This window comes from Phodopus roborovskii, unplaced genomic scaffold, assembly GCF_943737965.1.
Source record: "Phodopus roborovskii unplaced genomic scaffold, PHOROB, whole genome shotgun sequence".
NCBI lineage: Eukaryota > Metazoa > Chordata > Mammalia > Rodentia > Cricetidae > Phodopus > Phodopus roborovskii.
In genome coordinates, this window is record NW_026125853.1 from 714,015 (window position 1) to 737,546 (window position 23,532).

The 23,532-nt window shown below is 36.2% G+C and overlaps 1 protein-coding gene across 3 annotated transcripts in view; it reads left to right on the forward strand.

The window, feature by feature from the left end:
* Positions 1-23,532, forward strand: part of Mbnl3 (muscleblind like splicing regulator 3) — a 52,361-nt gene that overhangs the window by 23,054 nt on the left and 5,775 nt on the right. For 2 of the 3 annotated variants that reach the window (XM_051178807.1, XM_051178809.1), the window contains exons 2-6: positions 6,813-6,977; positions 18,586-18,777; positions 19,847-20,089; positions 22,049-22,199; positions 23,303-23,338. In XM_051178807.1, coding sequence (XP_051034764.1) covers positions 6,813-6,977; positions 18,586-18,777; positions 19,847-20,089; positions 22,049-22,199; positions 23,303-23,338 — 787 coding nt within the window. The remainder of the gene's footprint in view (positions 1-6,812; positions 6,978-18,585; positions 18,778-19,846; positions 20,090-22,048; positions 22,200-23,302; positions 23,339-23,532) is intronic. The other variant, XM_051178808.1, reaches the window with a different exon arrangement.

Here is a 23,532-nt window from a genome sequence, read left to right on the forward strand (position 1 = left end):
GTATTTAAATGGCATTTTGCATTAACTGCTACCAGATACTGAAAGCCCGCTTCTATGAATACTTACCACCAGAAGCGCCTTCTGAAATTGATAACAATTTGGCACCAATGTGTTTCTTTATCTTATAAAGAGTTTAGAGTGGTTGTGGTTCTCTTTAAAATAGAGATGATTCATTCACAAGGAGCTTGTGAATCCAGTTAAAAGTTTATCTAGAATGATTGAAGGTATTTGATTAGAGCAGGGGTAAAAACTGTGTGTGGAGTGGGGAGGGGGGAGCAGCAGCAGTAGATTTGGGATATTGGTGAATTCAGCTTGCTTTGCCCGTGAACAACAAATAGGTTTTTTACTGTTACTCTTTCCATTTTTTCAAAGAAAAAAATTCAAGCTCGTGATCATTTAAAAGCAAATCTTTAATGCGAACTAAGGAGAACTTGGAAGGAATGTCTTTCTTTAAAGCTGGTATACAGTAGAAAGCCACAGTAAAGCCATGTATTCCACCTTTGTCTAAGTAGCTTAGGGGAATTTGACCTCCAGCGTTTTCTGAGAAATTCTGGGTAGGGGTGGGGCAGGTAGAGAAGCATTTTGTTGTAAACTGCCCCTAGAAATATAGAGCTCCCCTTGGACAGGCCCAGGCGCTGATTAGATATGGATCGGTGACGGGATTTTTTTTGCTGCTGTTGTTCATCCAGTGTGGGGAAGGGTATATTTTGGGGGATCTTGAAAGTCCTGAGAGCTAGGGGCCGTGTCTGCGTGCCTCATGGATTCATGTCCCTTCTGGTTCTGTTATACTAAATTACTAGGTTGTTTGAACCGTGATGGTCATATATTCCTCGGGGTTCATAATTATAACATCAAACTTATAGACTAGCTATGAAATATTAGTTTATTTAGAAAAATTCAACCAGGAGTCATCTCAGTCATGTGCTGACTAATACCTTTCTGGGAGAAAGAAGGATCTCATGAAGGGCAGTAGAAAGGGGAACAGGAGAAGTTTTAAGTGTGGTGCTCTATAAAATTGTTCACCCAGAGTTTGACAAACTTGTGTGGCCACTATTCACCAGGAACAGATACATCCCTGGGGGAATTCAAAGATGAGGAAGATAGAGTTCGTCCCAGACTACTAGACGCAAAGGCTAGTGGAGGAGATAGGCATGCAAACAATGCATTGATGTATTTGGTGATAAGTGCTAGGGCGATGCTGAGCATACAGGCACAAATAAGGGGGGATAGGGGTAGGAAGAAGGCTTCGGGAACAATCTTTCCAGACACGGACTCATTTGAACAGACTCCATATTGGGTAGTGAGAATGTGGAAATTTGGCTTTTGTGCTTACTAAGCTGCTTGTGAATTAGGACATACCCCTTCGCCTGTTCGGCCTTCTTTTTCTTTCCCTGTCAGATAGGGATGCACAAGATGTTCCTTCAAGTCTGGTTCAGCCCTAAAATGTTTCACTCCTCAGAATCAAGTTATCTTAGTGGGCTCTCCTGGAACAAGAGACAGTTGTTGAGCCCAATCATCCCTTTGTTCTTTGGAGGTCACAGCAGCAAAGCTGTCTTGAAGAAGATAGGCCAGAAAATTCTACTCTCTTCCCAGAGTCTTACCTCTTCAGACTGGATAGCTGGTTGCATAGAAGCCATGACTGCCCTGAGAAATGTGCCTTTGGGTTGTTTCAAGAAAGGATTCTAATAGTATGAAGGGAATGTTGACGAATTCAGAGGAGCACTCAGCTGGCCTAATTTTGCCTTCAACATATTTTTTAAAAAAATATTTGTTAAAACTTCTTTTTCCAGTTTTCTTATTAGCATCTCAGATTTATAATAAAGGTGGTATGTAGCATGTTAAGGACACTCAGTGTGATACATCAATACTGACTGGTGATAACCTATTTAGAAGAGAAAATTGCACAGATTATGCACAGAACTCCCAAGAGAAACAAAGTGGGGATTTGCTAGTATTTGCTGTTAGGAGGCTAACACTCCATTGGGGTTGGGGTAGACTCTCCTTTTGCCCTTTCAGATTTATCGGAGATTTCAGTAGGCCTGTGATGGTTGCAGAAAGCAGACATCCTAGTGCCCAGGAAATGCAAATTCAATATTCACAACTACATCCTCTGAGAAGCCACATCTGTGAGCATACAGATGTTACAATATAACATCACAGATCAGGATGTTTTCCTTTTACCACACGATCGTTAAAACAGGTCATATATATGGTGTGTTTAACATTTAATTTTTAGCTGCTGTGTTTAGCAGGCCAATAAAATAATGTCTTTAAAAAATTAATTCAGGTATAATTGTATTTGAGAGAGATTATTTTAATTCCCCCATAGATCCAGATGAGAGAGATTATTTTAATTCCCCCATAGATCCAGATGTATATGAAGAACCAAGTTATTTTGCAAACAGCTTTTTTGTTAAAGATACAGTAACTGATGGGGTAGTTTTCAGCTTCTCGTGCTCCTTTTCTTGTATATGGCAGGGCTTTCTCATGAAACTTAAAGGTACTTTTCATGATTTTTCCTGCAAACAGCACTCTGTTAGACTCTCTCCTAACTCTCAGGACTTAGGTAGGGTTTGAATCATTACAGTGCTGCTTTTCTTTCTTGGTTAACAGCTTTCCGTTCACCTGTCAAAAGCTTGAAGGTATGGCAGAGGCAATAGAGTGAATTTTGGAGGTTTTATTAATGCTCTGAAGTTTCTCCTTTATCTGTTATCAATTTGTTGATGTGGATGTGGTTCACAGATGTCATCAGCTATTCCCTCACCCTGCTGCATTTTGGTTGCATTTTCCAAGGGGGAACTGAAGATTCATCAGGGTGGGGATATTTATTTCAGCAGAGAACTACTTTTCCTCTTGAATCATTGTGCTAGTTGCTTAACTTAATAATGTAACGATGAACCAGTGAGAATGATTTGTTTTTAAGGTCAAATAAAGTGGGGAAAGAGGGAAACCGAGGCAAGCATAAATGAACTCACTCTCTAATTCCCTTATTTAAAACAAGTTACTGTGTATGGTTAAGGGATGAGGAAGATTGACTGCAATGTCTTGGCCAGCCTTAGATGCTGTTTTTAAGATTAAAGTCTCTTAGGCCAGAGGATGTTTTCTCCTAACATTTATGAAATCCTTAGTGACATGGTCTAATACTTACCATTATAATCCATGGCACCTCTGAGCCTCTGGGTCTAGATAAGAATACAAAAGGCTTGAGATGCCATTGACTTGGCTGTGAAAAAGGGTTATTTTTCAGAGCCAAGATTGGTACTGGGTTATTATGGATCCATTAAGAAACCGTGTCTTGTGGCCCCCTCAGGCTGCTTAGTGGTCCCAGGGACATCATAGGAACCTTTCTGGTCTAATGGTCATTATTTCCCAAAGGACAGCAGCAGTCTTTTGGGATAGTACCCATCCACATCTTATCCTATAGATATACACGTTACCAAAGCCATTTTACTGCTAAGAATGAAAAACAAGGGTTACCAAATTTCAGAAACTACACATATTCCCCCATCGTACCAATTAAAATATTTAAGCCTGTAACTAAATTTGGGGTTCTTGAAGAATGAACCTTATCAACAAATGTGCTACATATAAACACATTACCCTGAGTCCTAAAGTGAGTTTTAAAAATAATATATGAGGGGCTTGGTTTTCATTTATACCAGTGTATATCACATATAACATAGATATTAAATTACATGGTCTCTTCATCTATTGTTTGTATAGAAAATGTAGATTTTTTTTTTATTTTATAAGATTTTTTTAAAAACACAAGCAGCAGTCTCTGGTAAAGTGGTATTGCTGTGCATTTGCATTGGTATAAAATTAAATTTTGGAGTCTGTCATTCAAAAGAATGCTTTATAAATCAAGTAAAATCTCATAACTAAGATGAGTAAGTTCTTGTTTTGTTTTACTTTGTGGTGCCTCATATCCAATGCTTTGGTTTTATAGCCCAACTTGATGTAATTTTCTTTTTTTCTCTCCTCGATTTCTGTGTACTGTTTCAGCTTTGTAAAAATCCCATTAGTTTCTGAAAAAAGAACCTTAAGGAAAGCTACTATTGAAATGGACAGTAATATAAAATCATAAAGGAATTTTCAATTTTTTTTCTCTCTAGGTTGGCAGAAAATGTGCCAGATACACAGTACTTCCTTCATTCATTCTTTCTCTTTCTTCTATTACAGTAAATGTTGATGTTAGAATTCTGTAACTTTTAGCACATACTAAAATCCCAGTTAGCCCCCTTTCTCTCCCTCTAAAAGGCATTCTATTGTTTGGAATTCTGGATGTATTTATGGTTTTTCTCTTTCGCAGAGGGGTTTCAAATCATATTCCATAGTTACATACTTCTAATTTTCTTAAGCTATCTAGGCTTTGCAACCCAAGGCAGTTCTGCTCAGCAGCTGCCTGATTTCTTTTCCTCACTGCCCCAAACCATAGGGATTGATGCAATGTCCCTGACTGTGAGTCTGCAGCAAGATGAAAGATAGGCAAAGGTCAGGAGTAAGGTATTTCCACCTGGTTAGAGGGCAGGAGTCCCAAATGCAGCTGCAGCTGCAGATAAAAAGAACTGAAATTCAGAAGAGAGGTCAGAGATAGAGATTTAAGATCTGGACAATTACAGGGCTGCCTGCATCTTTGGAACAATTCCATTTCTCTGGGGGAAATGGTATGAGAAAAGAGGACAGGGCTTAGGCCTGAGCCTTAGGGAAATCTTTGCTGTTGGGATCTGAAAGGAGTGGCAGGAAGGCTGAAGTGGAAGCATAAACTGCCATGCCATGAAAGAAGTCACCAAATACTATATATCTTCTAGGCTTTGGATTTTTGAGCCAGGTAACTTTAGTTATGCTGCTGGAGGGTGAAGGATCTAGGCACTGTAATCCCCATGACTGTCATAGCCTTTAAGAGAGGCACAGTAGATGTAAACTGATGTTTATGGCTTTCTTGGAAAAAGGCTCCTGGGGTTGTTAGTGTGGGTGAAAAGTTCCTTACAGTTCTTGTATGTGTTGGAGTTGTATAGGTTTTCCTAAGCTACTTGGATGAATTCAGGAGAATCAGCTTAATAACATTTCCAACTCTCAGTGTGTATAATTTTTTCATTTTCCAGGATTTAACAGTAAAATATAAAGATATATTTGAAGTCAGGATATTATTAGATTTTTATAAATTATTTTAATTTGCTTAAAATAAATTTATGAGTGGAAGAAACAAAAAAGAGCAATGACAGAAAGCAATAAGTTTACTTTCAATTTTTCACACTAGGTTTTAAGTTATACTCTACCTCATGAATATGTGTAATTACCATGCAAGTGCATCTTGGAATTAATGAGGACTCTTCAAGAAAAGTGCAGTTACAATGAATTCAAATTTGCATTATATGTAGCTTGGTAAACATTTTGAAGTGCACACTGTGTTTCTCAGTGAAATTGTAGAATTGTCTTCATAGAAAGATACTGAAATATGAATAAGTGAATGCATATACCATTTAGGTATCTCAAATAAGTAAAATGCATAGGATCTGTTGAATGAAAACTCTTGGTGAACTAACCCATTTTTCTCCTGGGAATTCAGGTAGCCTAGCAACTTGCATTCTTGAGTCCAAAATGAAAAGGTTGCATTTTTTTCTCCGTTCATCTTCCTTCTCAAATAACTTCATGCGCTGTAAAGCATCAACATCTGTGGGAAAATGTTTTACTTGAAGTTGTGCTTATCTTAAAAGGCTTATGGTGGATTTAGTAAACCAAACAGGGATAGCTGTTAGTTGCTTCATGTAAGGGCCATAGCTGAATACACTGGTTGGTTATATTAAGACATTGTAATAAACAACTTGTCCAGTAACACTCTTTGCTACCACATAATTGGCAGCTGAGTCAGCATTTAGGTGACATCAAAGGCATGTGGGGGGTTTGCATTTGATTTTTTTGAAATGGGCTTCATTCTGTAGCCTAAGTTAACCTAAATTCATGGTAGTCCTGCTCCCTCTGTCTCCACAATGCTGGGAACACAGACATGAGCCACTATGCATGGCTTAATGGAATTAAAATATTAGCCTTTCTTAAAAGTGTTTAAACTATGAATAAAACATTGATGAGAATCCAAGATATACTTCAGTTCCAAGTATCTAAATGACCTAAGGACATTGCTGCTAGAACCTGAATAGCAATGTAACTGCCAGGCATACAGATTTATTCTCAGATTATCAAAACCTCATTGAATTCAAGGATATCTTTCACATCATATAACTTTGAGGAAATAAAAAGCTTTGGAGCCTAGAATGTCTCAGGTAATAGAGTCCAGAATTTATATATTTGTATGTGATTCTTAAATATCCTCCCTGAATTTTCTTAATTGGTTGTACATATGGATCCAGATCCCAAGTTTTAAATAAATGATTTTACATCTGCAGTTGAAAGCTTTTTATTTAACGTTTTAATTTCTACTTACATTTTATGACATACCCTTCCTAATACTTTATGGTCTAAATACAATATGATGCATATCAAAGTAGAGCAAAACAGAGCAACTAAGGGAGTTCTGGAGTCAGCCCAACTAGATTTTCATTCCTGTTCATTTTAGCACCTATATGCCCTTAGGCAAGTCACTTCATTTCTTCTCATCTCAGTTTCTTCAGCTGGGAGATGAAGATTTAAGAGTAGCAGTTTTGCAGAGCTGGTAGGAAAAGTAAAGGAGTGACTTCATGGATAGTGCTTGTGACGGTTGGCTCCTACGAGTTCACAAAGATTCTATTATTTCTTTAGTTATTTCAGAATTTCAGAAGTACTAAACAAAAGTTTGTCTAAATTTCTGCTGAAAGGGTCGGTGCACTCGAGAGAACTGCAAGTACCTACACCCTCCACCTCACTTAAAGTCGCAGCTGGAAATTAATGGGAAGAACAATCTGATTCAACAGAAGACTGCCGCAGCCATGTTCGCCCAGCAGATGCAGCTTATGCTCCAAAATGCTCAGATGTCATCCCTTGTAAGTTATAGCAGAGTGTCTGAAAACTTCTAGTGCATGAGGGGTATCCTGGTTGCTCTATGACTGTTTTCCTAAGGCTAGGTGCTGCTACTCACCAGCTCCATGTCTGTTGTCCAAGCATATATGCTTACATTGGAATACCTCTGCAAAGCCTTTGGTAAGTTAAGTGCCACAAAATTTAGGACAATACGTGTGTGCTAATTAACAGTTCAGAGCTGTTCATATGAAGGAAGCAGTCAGGTATGTTGGATTAAAAATTCGGTCACATTTATAGAGAGTTTGGATTTCATTCATATATATGTGTGTGTATATATATGAATAATTATTACAATGAAACCTTTGACTTGTAGAATATTATTTCAAACAAATTTCTCTTATTTGGTAATTTTGTTGTTTGTTGCTTGTTGTTGGTTTTGAGGTGAAGTTTCCCTATGGCCTCAACCACAAAATCCTCCTGCCTAAGCTCAAACAAACACTGGGATGCATAAGCATGTGCCACAATGCCTAGTTTTGTGATTACTTTTAAATAAATTCTCTTTTAAAATAATTTTAGATTTAGAAAACTCTCAAAGCAAAACATGGAACTCCAGTTGTATTTTATTTCTTACCCAGACTTCTTTCTTTCTTATTTTTGTGAGGTGCCAGAGATTGAACTCGGGGATTTGGACATGCTAGGCAATAGCTCTACTACTGAGCTGTACATCTAACTTTACACTTTGATCTCCAACAGTGAGGGTAATGAAATCTAAGACCTTGTGCATGCTATACAGAAATAATACTACTGTGCTGTATTCCTCCCACACACAGTTAATATATTACCATTATAGATGTATCAGACTCAACAAGCTGGTAGTTAAATATCGTTATATATACTCTGATTTCACTAAATTTTCCATTAATGTGTTCTTCCTATTTCAGTTTTCAATCTAGTAGGTAGCATGGTACATATATTTGAATTGTTCCTTTTTTGTCCTATGGTGTCTGACAATTTCTCAATTTCTTTCCTATTTCCTATGAGTTTAACATTCAAAAATGTAACTAAACTCCATTTATTCATATTATGCTTATGAGAATTAATCTTGTCCTGACACCTTAAATTATAAATCTGTGTTTTAGTCTGGCAATGGAAATTGCCCCCTCTCTGCTATAGTTCTTCACGTCTCCTGTTTAACTCAGTGGTTTCTCATTCAAATTCTAGCTAGCATGCTTCCTTTTAACCATTAACAAGACCAATTTGAAAGGACTGTGCTTCCTTTGTTACCCATTCATCAGTGACTGTGCCTGAACATTGAAAGTTGTCTGTAGCATTTAGATGCAGTGAAAATATGGTCATGGGACAATCTGCTCTCAGTAAAGCTTATCTCATTACAAAATTGATTCTCAGATTTCAAGGAGTAGCATGTTGACATGGTCCTCTAACTAGCATATCTGTTTAAATAAGTCCAACCACAGGAGGCTATCAAGTACTTCATGTTTTTCTTTATGATACTGTTTCCAGAATATCCAGACAGAGTAAGGTAGGTTAAATTTCATATTCCTCACCATCAGTTTGCCAAATATGTTTGCCTTCAAACACAGTGCTAATAATTATGTTGATCAACTAATCCTCAGGTAACCATTGCACTCTTTAGAGTTCATTTGACCTTCAGTAATACTTTACATGGTCAAAGTTCTTGTTGAACTCTTGCAGAATTGTATGTGCTGAAGAATCACAGTTCCTCCCTACTCCCTGTATGGGAGGATACTGGCAATAATGTTCACAGCAAAGTAGACATGTTTGTGACCCTAGAAGATGTGAGTACACAAGAATAAACAAAAGGAATGTTTACCATTTTCCACTTCATTGTGGTAAAATTGACAAAGTATATCTACTTAAGGTATATGATGATTTATACATATAATACATATATGCTTTATTAATAAAATGAGGCAACGTGGATTAACCTGAAGGATATTACATTAAACCATGTGGGACAGATCAGATAGAGAATAATAAATACTACATGATTTCACTTATATGTAGAATCTCAAAAGTGTTGAACTCATAGGAATAGAGAATAGATTATTGGTAGAGACTTTGGGTGGGGATGGTGGTCAAAGCTTGACTATGACAAAGAAATATTTAATTTGCCAATACTATTCTCAGCATCTTATGGGAACGAGCAAGAAATGGTGCAAGATTTTACTTGCACTTGAGCCCACCATGTCCTATAGTGCCCAGAGCAGACATTTTTTCAAAGATCAAGATACAGCTTCAAAGCACCAGTCAAATACCCTGTTTCATGGGATCAGAGAGGCCTGATAGGAGTAATAAGAAAGGAAGAAAGACAGCTGGGTGGTGGTGGTACATGCCTTTAATCACAGCACTCGGGAGGCAGAGGCAGATGGATCTCTGAGTTTGAGGCCAGCCTGGTCTACAGAGTTAGTTCCAGGACAGCCAGGGTTACACAGAGAAACTCTGTTTCAAAAACCAAAGGGACAAAAAGAACAAATATATTCTTTCTATTCAGCCTATGAGACCCTCTCTCTTTCAACTGTACTAATGGTTAAAGTGGCTCCTACTGGGCAAGTAGGGAGTGGCTTTTTAAAGGAAAGCCATTCATTGAATTTTGAAAGTTCTTTTGTTGTGCTTACTAATATGATTCTCCATGTGTGTGATAATAGGCTATATATCCTCTATTCTTCAGTGGGGGTAATTTCAGATCTCAGGCTTCAGAAGCTAACTGGTATGTTTCACCAGAGTACAATTTATTTTATGGCATGTTACATTATATAAGTATTACATAGAAGACCCCAGGGAACACTTAGAAAATTTTTCTACCTCATATTATTTAATGATAGCTGTTGTGATATAATAAGTTAATATAGATTAATTTCTGCAGCTATTATGTGCATAAAAATCTAATCCTAAAATGGTTGATAAGTTCCTCCTCATCTATCTATAGTCTAGGAAGTTGCTTTTGTAGATCTGTTGTAATTGAGATAATGTGTGCAATTTTAAGTGAAATTTACCAGTCTCATTTGTAAGAAATGTCTAATATGAATCCCAATCTCAGTAGTACAGAGGTAATGTATAATTTTGTTTAATTTCTGTGGTACCTACTTTTCTTATGAACTGCTCTCTTTATCTCTTTTAATCACCCCCTTACTAATAATTTGATACATGTCCTTAGAGCAGATTTTGTTAAAAATTTCCAGACCTGTGTTTGTGTGATAGCACACTAATAAACATTTGTATCACTGGCTTGAACCTCGGGTCTTTCTGCAAAGCATACTTAGAATTGTTTCTAGGATACCAGAGAGCGCATCTGCCTTTAGAGAATTGAATATAGCTTGGTTTTTTATAAGCCCCTAGATAAAGGGAGTGTCAGCCTACAAAGGATGGGAGCAAGAGAACAGATTCTGTTCAGTGTACCTGAACAATGAATCAAAACCCCACCTAGTCAATTTAGGTGAAATGCTTGCTATATCAGGCAAGTCGTTCACTGCATTTATCAGGTCTACATTGGCATTTGCTACTGTAAGGTCTACTTTTGAAAGCTTTTTGTTGACTTTATTAAGAAAGTTTAGCAGGTAGAGCAAACAAAGTGGCTCTCTAACATTTTCCAATGCATTGAAAAAGTCATTGTTTTTGATACACTGCATTATCAGGAAGCAAAATAACACTGTAGAAGAATAATAGAAATAGACACACTAGAAGACTTTCAAATACAGCAAAATTTTAAAAATCTCAGAAGAAGTTTAGTGATAGGAAAGGACTTTCACTACTACAGATGATGCATGTACATCATATAAAGTAAATATGGTGCTATGAGACTATATATATTTTTCTTTAGACATTTAGTATACCTGGACCTTTCAATATAGGGAAATTCCTTTACTTCTTTGAAAGTAGTGGTTGTCATGAAAGCAGATCTTGATGAACAAGTGACCTTGACCTAGTGAAGTACAGTCGCCTGATGATTTACATAAAGGGTGGTTGGCTAAGCACATTTGAGGTCCCATTGCAGTGTGTCGAGCCCTCAGATTCTGCCTTATGCTTTCCATGACTTTCATTGTGACTAAGTTAAGGAGTCCAAACCACAAATGCTATAAACCACTTCATGGTTTACCTTCATCATGGGTGTTTCAAATTGAGTCATACAATGTCTGTTGGGACCCATGCCCATCATTTTAAATATTTAATAATAATATAATATATTTAATAAATATATTTAATAAATATATTTCTCTAAAACAATATTATGTGTTAACATAATAAGGATTGAAGTAATTATTGTAGCCCTTTAGAAACAAATAGAAGACTGAAAGCTGAAGAATGAAATGGGGCATACTAATTAGCTATGTGCTAATAATTATAGACTCCAGTATTTTTGTTGTTGATCCTCTTGAACAATTTTAAGTAAGTGGAAATAAAGTTGGAAAATATTTGCTTTTCAATTTTTGAAAATCAGTAGTTATAAAACTTACAATTTGAACATAAAATCAAAAGTTATCCCCATTTTGAAAATTTTATTATTTACAACTGACTTTGTACATGACCTAAGCTCGGTTTATCTACTAATATGTTGATTCCATAAAGAATAGTTATTATGGTGGTCCTTTTATAAAATCCCAGCGATAAGATAGGGCCAGATATTTTCTGGATTTAATGGAAAAGGAAACTACGTCCATTGTTTCAGAACAGACTGATAGTAAGCTAGAGCCAATGAGTGCCATCTCCAAACCTATGTAATACCGAAGACATAGATACTCAGATCTAGAATTATATATAGTGTAGTTTATTGTGAGACTTCATGGCAGATGTATAGCCATGAATGGCAGTCAGATCAGCCCTGGGGTTTGTGTCAGAAAGAACAGCATATATAATATTGATTAACTGAAAAAGGATTTTACTTTAGAAAGAATGTACCTGATTTACTATAAACCAGTACCAAAGATTCTAGCACATTCATTGCCAGGGTCAACCTGTAAAGCACCACATAACTTTCTAATGGTTTTATCTAGTTATATTTTGTTGGGAAACTACACACAAAAATCTAGCAATGACCCTAAGCAGATCATTTCTGATGGTCTTGATTCAAAATGGCTTTGGTCATGTTACATCAAACTGAGTCCAGACATCCAACAGAATTCAGATTTGAATACATGCGCGCGCGTGCGCGCGCACACACACACACACACACACACACACACACTTGAGTTGGGAGAAGGAATAAAGGAAGGTAATAAGGGAAATAACAGCAAAGTATAAAAATTATATATAATTTTATACAATAGGTCATAATGAAACCATTTTGTGCACTAATAAAATATTTTAAACAGAAATAAAAGGAGTTACAATATATTTTGATGAAGGCTCTGCAGTTTGGTACTTAGTTTTCCATCTTGACATGGCGACACTGAAGTTGACAAGATCGCATCACAAGCATTGCCAGAGTGCTACTATGATGTGAGATCAGAATTTCATCTAGATTTGAATACGTTTTTTTAGAAAAAAAAAAAAACCTGAAGATTATGCTATTTATTGTTTCAACTTTATTTCAAGATGTAGACTTAACATTGAGACTAATTAAGGATAAATGCTTCTGGTTTGTATTGTTTTCTTCAAGTGTCCTGAGAGGAACCCTAGCAATGCCTTTAAAAGGTGTTTGCTTGCCAGGCAGTGGTGGCACACACCTTTATTTAATCCCAGCACTTGGGAGGCAGAGGCCGGTGGTTATCTGAGTTAGAGTCTAGCCAGGTCTACAAAGAAAGTTCTAGGACAGCCAGGGCTACACAATGAAACCGTGTCTTGGAAGGAAGGAAGGGAGGGAGGGAGGGAGGGAGGGAGGGAGGGAGGGAGGGAGGGAGGGAGGGAGGGAGGAAACAATGAATAAAAGAAGATAGGTAGGTAGGTATCAGGGCAATCTACAAAAGTAATTGATATGTTCTTTGTCCTGAGAGCCTCCAAAATGTTTAGGTCCTTCTTCATCACATTGTATGTTATACATCTTAAAGCTCCTTTATATTAATGTAAATTTCATATCTATTAATAGGTTTACTTCTGTACCTCAGCTGTTAGTAAATAGGCTGTGTGAGCTCGGTCTGTTCCTTTGAAAGGTTAAAGGAAAATGCTACCCTTTCGTCACCAGAGGCGCTTCTACATTGTATTGTTTGCAGTACCTAATTTCTTTGAGGGTAACAAATATCAACATCCTTCCTTTCTCCTCCTTCAGTATTCTCATGGGATAGATTAAAGGTAATCTGGTCATGGCCTGTTTTGCCTCCTCACCCTCTGGGACTGGTTAGCTAAGTTTCTGACATCTTGATACTAATGAGACCATGTGGGCATCCCGGCTTCACTACTCCTGTTCATAGTCTAAGCTATGAGCCTGCCACCACAAAATTATTTGCTCTTGATCACAAGTAGAAAGAAGGGTACAGTATCTGAGGGAGGAGGGGCTGGGAGGAGCAGAGGGTGGGGAAACTACAGTTAGGCTATATTAGATGAGAGGGGAATGAATTAAAATGAAAGGTAGGATTTTGGAGTGTGCTCCTTGATAGAAATTAAACAAAGCAATTTGACAGTCTCATCTACAAATAATGTTAGGTTGTTTTTTCTATCAAAATCATTCTCATGTATGGGTGAATATAGTTTAGAAGATTGCCACTGAGAAGACTGCCAGAAGATCATGTGTGAAAAACTATGACTGCCTTGATGACTGTAAATCTTTAACACTAAATTCCTAGCTTGCCTTTAAGGAATGTTCTGTATTAATTTAGGTTCTTCACGTACTCTTTTCTTTAAAATATCCAGTGCATCGTAGTCACATTAGTGATGCACTAACCTAGAAACCAATAAGAAGTTGTGTATTTTACCACATGACCTCATTCACATATGGAGTCGTCAAAAGCTGTTCTCGTAGAAGTAGAGAATAGAATAGTTGTTACTAGGAAGGGTAATGGGGAGAATATATGAGGAAGTAGAGAGGGAGTCAGTGGTTAGAATTTCACAGTTAGATGGAAGGTGATATTTGTATGTATTATATACACACCATGCATAATATAACACAGTTGAATAATGCATGGCACAACTGTGTCTTTAAAATAGTTTTCATTCTACTGAAATACTAAATTAAATATAGATGCATATATGTTATATAAAGAGGGCGAGTGTATATTCACTTAGCATATTATGCCCAATAAATATGTATAATTATGAATAATTTTAAAATGGACAGTTACATAGCTTGATCTGCTACATCACAAGACCATTTTGTTTGAAACTCTTCATTTCTTAGCCTCTGGTACTACCTGGGTAACTAGTATTGGTACTACTAGCTAGTAACCAAATAAAAGATATGTGTATACATATGAAACACACATATATGGATGTGAATATAAAATATCTTGTGCTTTTGAAATTGATCGAGCTAACATGTCACATCTTAATCAGAAATGGGAGTATCCATTTGCCTAAAATCTTCCTTAATTGAAAGACTGGTGCATTCATTCAGTCTCTGTACCACTACTTTTGAAACTACTTTGGTTTCTTTTTCACTGCGGGGTTTTTGCTTGTTTGTTTGATTTGTGTGTTTTGGTTTTTGGTTTTTCGAGACAAGGTTTCTCTGTATTGCTTTGGAGCCTATCCTGGAACTAGCTCTGTGGACCATGCTGGCCTCGAACTCTCAGAGATCCGACTGCCTCTGCCTCCCGAGTGCTGGGATTAAAGGAAAGCACCATGAATACCCAGCTGCACTGTGGTTTTTGAATTGGGATTTTTAAATTTGGTAAATCAAAACAAGCCAATGGTTTAGGAATCTTTTTTATCATTCACTTTAGTAAATATTTATTGGTCCATATACTTTGTGCTAGGTGGATAATGGGTAGATCAAAAGATGAATTTTTATCTGTATCTTTTCAGTAAGATATTGAATGAATGTTTCTGGTTCTTCCAAGATTTTCCATATGTTTATCACTGCGGGCTATTCCTTTTATACTATAACATTTTCTTTCTAATAACCATGCAAGGCTTTGTCTTTGCTTCTATTGTTTTATTGGTGGATTACCTTTGTCCAAAACTTAATAATAGGAACTCTTAGTACTCATTCATATCTTGGTCTTGCATTGAAACCTTTGTAAATACTTGTGGGGTCTGGGTTCCTCTCAGTTCTTCCCATCCCCCAGCAAAAACTTTGTGCTTTGTTTCATACTCTGTTAAAACCAAGTAATAATTTGAATTTTAAAAATATTTCACTGGGTATTATTCACATAGTTTGGTATCCTTGGAGATGAGCACATATCATGAAGTCACCATAATTCATGCCACAAACTGTGTCTTTAAAATGGTTTTCACATTTCTATAAGAATACTAAATTTAATGAATGCCATTATTAACATATGCTAATAACCAACAAATGATTTTTAGATTCATTCTTGCTCATTCCTCAGAATAGTCAAAATTCCCTTGCTTATAAGGTCTTAGGCTGTCTGCATATAGAAGCAATCATTTGCTCTTTTCCTATGCTAATGTGAGTTTGGATACCCTATTGTAATTCCTAGACCTGTATTGCAGCTTCTCAATCCACCAAGTAAGTGTAGACCTGAACTGTGGTGTATGTTCTCCTTTGTGCATCTCTTTATCCTTTATATTTACAATAGTCTATCAGTCATTTGCCTACCTGACTACTTTAATGTTTCTTTTTTACCCAAAGACATATTAATCATTAAGATCAGAAATGCCAGATGTGGTTGAGGACAGTTATTTAATTTTAATACTTGAACTTTTCCCCTTAGCTTTCTCAATAGCCAGAGGGGCTTATTATTAACAATTATGATTAGTATATAAACGCTACTATCAGTTTGTATTTATTTATAAGGTTAACACATAGTTATTGAGGTACAATTTAACTAGTCTGGAAATTTCATGGGCCTTCTGCAACCTTCCTTTTGACTGCTTCTGTCCCCAAAGAACATCACTCAGTAGGTGACCAAGTAAAAATGAATGAAACATGGGATATTCAGCTGTTGTCTTTGTGAACAGTTAGTAGAGTCTGATAGAAACTACAATCATGCTTTCATTGTTCTTCAGAATTTTCTGACAAATAAGTTGGATGATGATACAAAGGGCTTACTTCTTTTATAAAGCCCAAATGAACAGTAAAGGGAAGGTATTATGAATGATAGTAAATTTTAAGGGCCCTGTTTTTCTGGTATTAAAATTGAGTCAAGAAATTGCTAACAAGGGTTTACCCTTAAGTAAAAGAAAATGCTTAGTCTTCTACCTCTAAATAGAAGTTCATAGAAGGCCACAGCTATTTTGTGGCTTTTAGGCTGGGATATCATTTGAATCACTTAAAATCTTTTGTATTCGTCAGTATTGTAAATGATGTTGGATATTACCAAGTGCAAGTAGGTCTCTTTTGTTAGACAAAGCAATGGATTTGGCATAACATTTAATTTTCATTTATTTCTTCTAACTTGATGAATAATACGTTTTAAGTAATAGGTTAGTTTCTGTTCAATACATCATAGTTGTAATTTTTTCAGTTTTAAGAAAAAAGCAAAATTAACAAGAAACTAGGATTGGGAGAGTGACTTCAATGAGAATGTTTATAGAAGTCTGAGAGAAAACAAATAGAAAACAAACAAGGCTTCTGTGTAGTTCAAATGTGAGGTTTTAACTTTCAGAGATTCTTGCTGATTTTGACAAGTGTATGAGTCTTTGAATTATTAAGATCTGACTTGTCATGTGTAATTCCTGAAGATGATGAGAACTTTGACAGGTTCCTGAGAACTGTTCCATCACAGGACTTACCTGGGCTTGGTCAGCCTAAAGCTACCTGTCCTCAAACCTGAGAGTCCCACCCCAGACTACCCTGTCTTCTTTTTTTGCCATCTAGTGTGGTCCATTCATCTTTAAATGCTTCCTCCCTTACCCTAATGAGTCCAGTTCCTTTGACTTGAATTCTTTCTGTTCTTCTTAACAAAGCAGACAGCTTATTTAATACATTACTTAAGGTGGAATGCTAAAGTGGGAGCACTTCCATCTCAGCCAACTTGGCCTTTAAGGGTTGTCAAGGCAGCTGTGCAAGTGAAAATTTGAAGTAAGCCTGAAGGATAAGATAAGGATGATATATATGACCCCACCAGACTCCAGAGATTCCTATTGTCCCTGTATTTAGAGGAAGCCCTTTGACTGCAATTTAGCAGTCCAGTGAAAGAAAAAAAAATTGAATGCAAGAAAGAACACACAAACACATAATAAAATACAGTGAGATACCACCTATTAAGTCTCTATTAGAAATATATAAGTAATATATATATATATATATATATATATATATCATTCATTCATTACACTTAATTCACTTAATTTTTATTTTTAAAATTATCTTGAATTGTATCTACAGGTCATACATAGTAAGTATTCAGTACTCTAGGTAGGACAGGGGAACTATCAATGAAATGATAAACACTTTGAAAAGAAAAGAGGCACACATGTGGCATGAACTGAAAAAGAGCACAGTAAAATGATTTAAAAAAAAAGAAAGAAAAAAGTGCCATTCCTGATACTAAAGGCAATACTCATACCAATCTCTTTGAGTCCAGGAATTTTAAAGAGAAACAAACCAGTAAAAGCCCTTTGCATTTCTAAGGCTTTTCTTTACTAGTTATACTCTACATTATGGACGATATAACCCTGTTATCTTATCTCTTATTCCTTAATAGGGATCGTTGTAGCATTTCTAGGGCCTCCTTTTGAACTATGAGTATCTGGCCCCTACATAAAGACAAGGCAGGGCAAGTCAGATCCATTTATGAAACAGGACCCGTAGTAAAATAGTAAAATAAAATGGCAATGCTATCCTCATTTTATATAGCTGGTAAATTGTTAAAGTATTCCCTTTTTCTAAATTTTCTTTTTCAAGGCTTCTATAACTATCAGTGGGACAAGAAAAGGAAGAAGGGCGCTACTGGGTGACTGGACACATAGTAGGACAGGCAGCCTTACTGCCAAGCATTATAGCTAGGAAGAGGAAGAAGATGGAAGGAGAGAGGCTTTCAGGAGTATACAAAGTCCACAGTGAAAGGCATGGCTATGTGAGAAATCTTGTGTATATGTGCTATCATCCATTGATGAAATTATGGCTTTTTCAAAAATCACCTTACGAGTAAAGTTCATGCTATATAGATAGTTGTTGTTTTAAAAGCAACTCCTAAATGGGAATTAGGAAAAGACAAAAGGATCAAAACACAGTGATAATTACGTTTAGAATATATACATATGTATACATTTCATTTAAGAGCATTTAATAGAAAAAAGGACATAAATTTCGAAGAGAGCAATAAGAGGGTATATGGGAAGATTTGGAAGAGGAAAGAGAAGGGTGAAGTGATATACAAATATAAAAATTAATATATAATTCATAACATTTAAAATATATAAAAGAAAAATATATAATTATATAATAAAGCAATATGATTATATACTCTCAAAAAAAACAGGACAACAGAAATAGTGGCTTAGGAAATGCTATAATTCCTTTGAGAATGCCTAGTATAAAAAAGTAGTAAGAAGGATATATTTAGCTCAAATACCTCTTTTTCTCTCTTTTGAACACAGGCATCTTTTCCTATGAATCCATCACTTGCAGCTAATCCTGCCATGGCTTTCAATCCCTACATGCCTCATCCTGGCGTGGGCCTGGTTCCTGCTGAACTTTTACCGAATGCTCCAGTTCTGTTTTCTGGAAACCCACCTCTTGCACTGCCAGGAGTTCCGGCCCCAAAACCACCTCGTACTGATAGACTGGAGGTATTTGTGAATACATAAATGCTTGTAGAATGAATATTAACTTTATGCATAATGTACCTTTTCAGAGCCAAATTTGTTGAATGTTTTAAATAAGTGTATCTGAGTACCTTTTAGCATAAGGAGCCTGAGAAAGACTGGTAGCCATTTTTTAAATTTCAGTTAAACCTTGTTCTGAAGTGAATAAATTCTGTTGTGCAGTTGGTCAAACAAAGTTTCAAGTATACCCATACATGAACCACTATATAGGAAGTCTGAAATTTTTCTTTATATCCATGCTGGAGCTGTATAGAATGGGATAACTGCATTTGCTCATGAGTTTCTACTTTTTAGAAGTGTGAACTAGAAAAGAACATAAACCTAACATTCTATGATTATAGAGTGTAAAGCTATATGAATGGAAGTTATAAGTGAATTTTATCACATGTAAACATTTTCTCCATGTTAAGAATGATCTACTTCATAATACCACATAGACTTAAAGAATTTAAAATAAATTTCAGACATCCTTTGATTTATTGGCACCCTTTAGTTTTCCTTCAATTGTTATTCTTTGTTCACTAGAATAAATAACTGGTTAATTTCTTAGAAAGTCAGCTCCGTTGGCAACCAGTTGAATACCTGCTCGTGTATTATAATGGAATCGAAAATTACATGTGACTCAATGTGGTTTACAAATTGGCAATATAAAATTCTGCAGTGCATTGTTATATGATAAAGAACCACCCCAGACCTTAAATAATTAATTACACTTGAGACTATATGTTAACTTCAGGATTCAAACACATTTTCAGTAATACTTTAAAGTCCTACTATATCAGTATAAGGCAAATAGACACTCTCATCTTTGTGAAAAATGTGATCCTCCCCCCTGGAGTAGAAATTGTGGAGATTTTTTATCCTAGGGTTAATATTACTTTGTATTACCCTTCATCTTTTATAGCTATTTCCTACATAGATGACAAAATGCATATGTGACACTCATATCTTCTAGGAAGGTAAATAAAAGCCAGTCACCTTCCAGTCATCACTGGAAATGTGTGTGTGTTTTTGTTTTTGTTTCCATTTTAAGGTTTGCCGTGAATTTCAGCGTGGAAATTGTACCCGTGGGGAGAGTGATTGCCGCTATGCTCACCCTACGGATGTTTCTATGATTGAAGTGTCTGATAACACTGTGACAATCTGCATGGATTACATTAAAGGCCGATGCTCCCGGGAGAAATGCAAGTACTTTCATCCTCCTCCGCACTTGCAAGCCAAACTCAAGGCAGCTCATCACCAGATGAACCATTCTGCTGCTGCTGCTGCTGCAATGGTACGAATAGGATGGGTCTGTGGGCTTCATGTAAGCCTGCTTTGTCTAATAGTTTGCATACATAAAAGACTGGCTACTCAAGAGTGCATCTTTATATGAATAGCCGAAGTTTAATGCTTGAAAAGAGAGAACCAGTTTATTCTACTTTATTTGCTAAGACTTTTAAAAGATAATTATTTAAAAGCTTTATTAGTGATTTTTAACCCACGATTCCTTTTTCCTAATTTTAGAAAAAGGTAAATTTTATGAGTTAAACAGTAAATTATGTTGAGTGCCTCTCATAGTCTGACTAGACTGAATTTTTAAAGCTGGCAGGGTTGCCTCTGTTCAATGAGTCACTTTCACGGGCACTTTGTTACTCAAGTCCTTAATGCCCTTTGAAAACACCGTGCTTAAAAGATGGGGTATTGAGTAGCTTCTAATTTCCCAAAGGTCAAAGTTATCTTTCTGCTCTAGTTGTGTGGCACAGACAGTGACAAAGAGCAAGGCATAAGCCTGAAAATCTTCCAAGAGACTTTGACAAGACTGAGGGAAAAGGCCTCTCCTTTGAGTTGGCGTAGCACTCAGTGACGGGGAAGAGTTAATTCTGATTGATAACCCTAACAAGTAGCAAGCAGAAAAACATAATTGTATGGCACTGTGGTGTGAGGTGTCAAAGTTAGAATTACGCAAGTGTTTCACAACTATGAAATATTTTGATGTGTTACTTGCCACACTCTTTGCTTGTTTGGTGTTTGCTATTAAAGATCTTTACTCATATTCCTAGTGGGGGACAAAACTGAATAAACTTCATATTACCTGTTTAATCCCAAATCAATCCCATAATCAGTATGAAGCAAATTATATGTGCATGCATTGTCCGAATAGAGACCTTGTGTTTTCCTAAGAGACCATCCCCTTCCATTGTCCTTTCTTCTCTCCCATCCCACTTCCCATCAGCTTTATCCGTCTCTGTTTCTCTGTGATCTTCCTTTGCTCCCCTTTCCCTTTCTCCTTTCTTTCTTTTGTCTCCTGTGACAGGGTTATACTCTGCACTCCAGACTGACTTCAGATTCCATATAGTTCAGGCTAGCTAGCCTGCAATTCATTATCTTCCCGTTTCAACTTTCTATGAGTAATATATTCCTTTTCAGCCATCTCTCTTTACAAGGTTTTCCTCATACCTAGATGAAATGTATTTTTCTGTAACTGGAATTTCGTGTTATAAAGTCCAGTCACTGTCCTAAGAGGATCTCATGTCCCTGGAAGAAGGGCTTCAAGTTTCTGATAGGTTTTAGAATTAAAACTTGGAGCTATTTAATGGATCAAACATTCCATACTGAAGTGTGCAGTCAGCCTCTGTAAACGAAAACTGTAAACACTTAACATTTCACTTAACCATATAAAACAAGAGTGAGACTGGCGATAGTGGGGATGACTCACCTGCCTTTTCCTTACAGGCCAGTTTCTAGGTAAAGCCTAGTAAGATTTGAACCTGAGGTCCTTGTCTAAACTAGATTTTTGTTTTATAGGTCTATAGTATTATAGTCTGTTATATCAACCACATGCCATTTATGCCCATCCATGTTGGGACTTTAAGGGGCAGAAATCTTTGTTCTCTTTTGTCATTTCTGTTCTCCTTTCTATTGTTTACTAGGTGAACACATCTCAGAAGTTAATTGTGTATGACACCTTGCTGTTGGAGTTTTGGCATATCCTGTCACACGTGTTAATGGATTAGGGACATTAAAAAGGACCTTTCCCTTTATATCTCTGTTTCATACTAACTTTTTTTGCACTGAAACAGCCAATATTTATTGTTTGCCCTGCTGAGTAACTACCACTTATGGAAAGTCTTGCTCTATGGATACCCTCGGATTGGCTCCCCAGGCTGTAGTATCTTAGATAACTGGCACTTGTTTGGTTAGAGTACATTTTTACTTCTCTGATAATAGTGACTATTTCATCCCTTCTCTATAGGCTCTGCCACCTGGTGCACTTCAACTGATACCAAAGAGGTCAGCCCTTGATAAGAACAATGGTGCCACCCCAGTCTTTAATCCCAATGTTTTCCACTGCCAACAGGCTCTGGCTAACATGCAGATTCCGCAGCCGGCATTTATCCCTACAGGTGAGAACACAGCTCTGGGAGTCTTGAGTTTAGCAGTTTGAATATGTATACTGCACCAGCAGCTACTAAAGGATTTTTGTTGGGTAATGGTCACCATGCATTTTGACTACAAAGTAAAATAAAGCAATTACGTTTGATTTGCTATTACCTAGAATAACATATGATTTTAGGGATGAATGGATTGAAATTCAACTAGAAATTGAGTTTTGGTTTTTTTGTTTGCTTTTTTGCTTCTAAAGGTTGATTCACTAGTTTTTTATCTCAACTCATTACTAAATTTGTAGTCATTATTTCACAGACAACAATTACCTGTCAAAAGAATTTTCTAACTTCAATATTATAAAGTTCTGTAGTCCATATAATGATATAACAATATCAATAATTTTTAAAATCCTTAAATTTATAGTAAATTTACAGTGTATGGAAACAGGTTGTTTTAGCCTCTAAATATTGGAAGTTATTATTAAGTGAAAGTAAAGATTTGGGGATATATGTCTAATAGAGAACTTGTCTAGCATGTGCAAAGCCCTAGACTTAATCCCAAGTACTATCAAAAAGTTGTGGAAAGTTTTCTTTAAAATTGTGAAGCCTTTAGTAAGTATGGTTCCATTTGCTTTTTAAAAAATGACTTTATAAGATTTAAAAATTACATAAATACGCCCAGACACATAGTATTGTGTACTCAGATATAGGGAAAATAATAAATTGATCAGTTAATTAATAGATTAATTCTCTAAATACAGGCTTGGATCCTGGAGCATACCTTTAAAAGGATATTTGTAGTAAACAAAAAAAAAATCTCTTACGATTAATAAATTATTTACAATGCATTTGTCTAGGACTAAATATATAATTTAAGTGAGATGATTCCTTTAAAGAAAAAGTAAATTTCTTTTTTAACCTAAAAATTACTTTTTTCCCTGGATCTGTGTTCTTAAATCTAACCTGTAATTATAAGCATGGGTGACTACTGGTTTGCATGTGCTGATTAATTGATATAGCAAAAAATTGTCTTTCTAATTAAAATTCACTTCTATCTGTAAGGCCTTAATAATGAAATCTCTCTTTTCTTTACTTTCCACGCTTTTCTGCATGGTGTACAGGGCCAATACTGTGCATGGCACCCGCTTCAACTTTTGGTAGGTTTTGTACAAAAATTCTCCACTTTCTCTAACCTAAAAAGATTTTTCTACTGTGACTATGAAAATATGAGGGACCACATGATATAAGTGGACATCTTTTGAGTATTTAAGGTTTAGGGCAGTATTTTTTGGAATCAACGTAGACCTATTTCTCAAGTTCTCCTAGGTTGCCACTGTAGCCAAATTTTAAC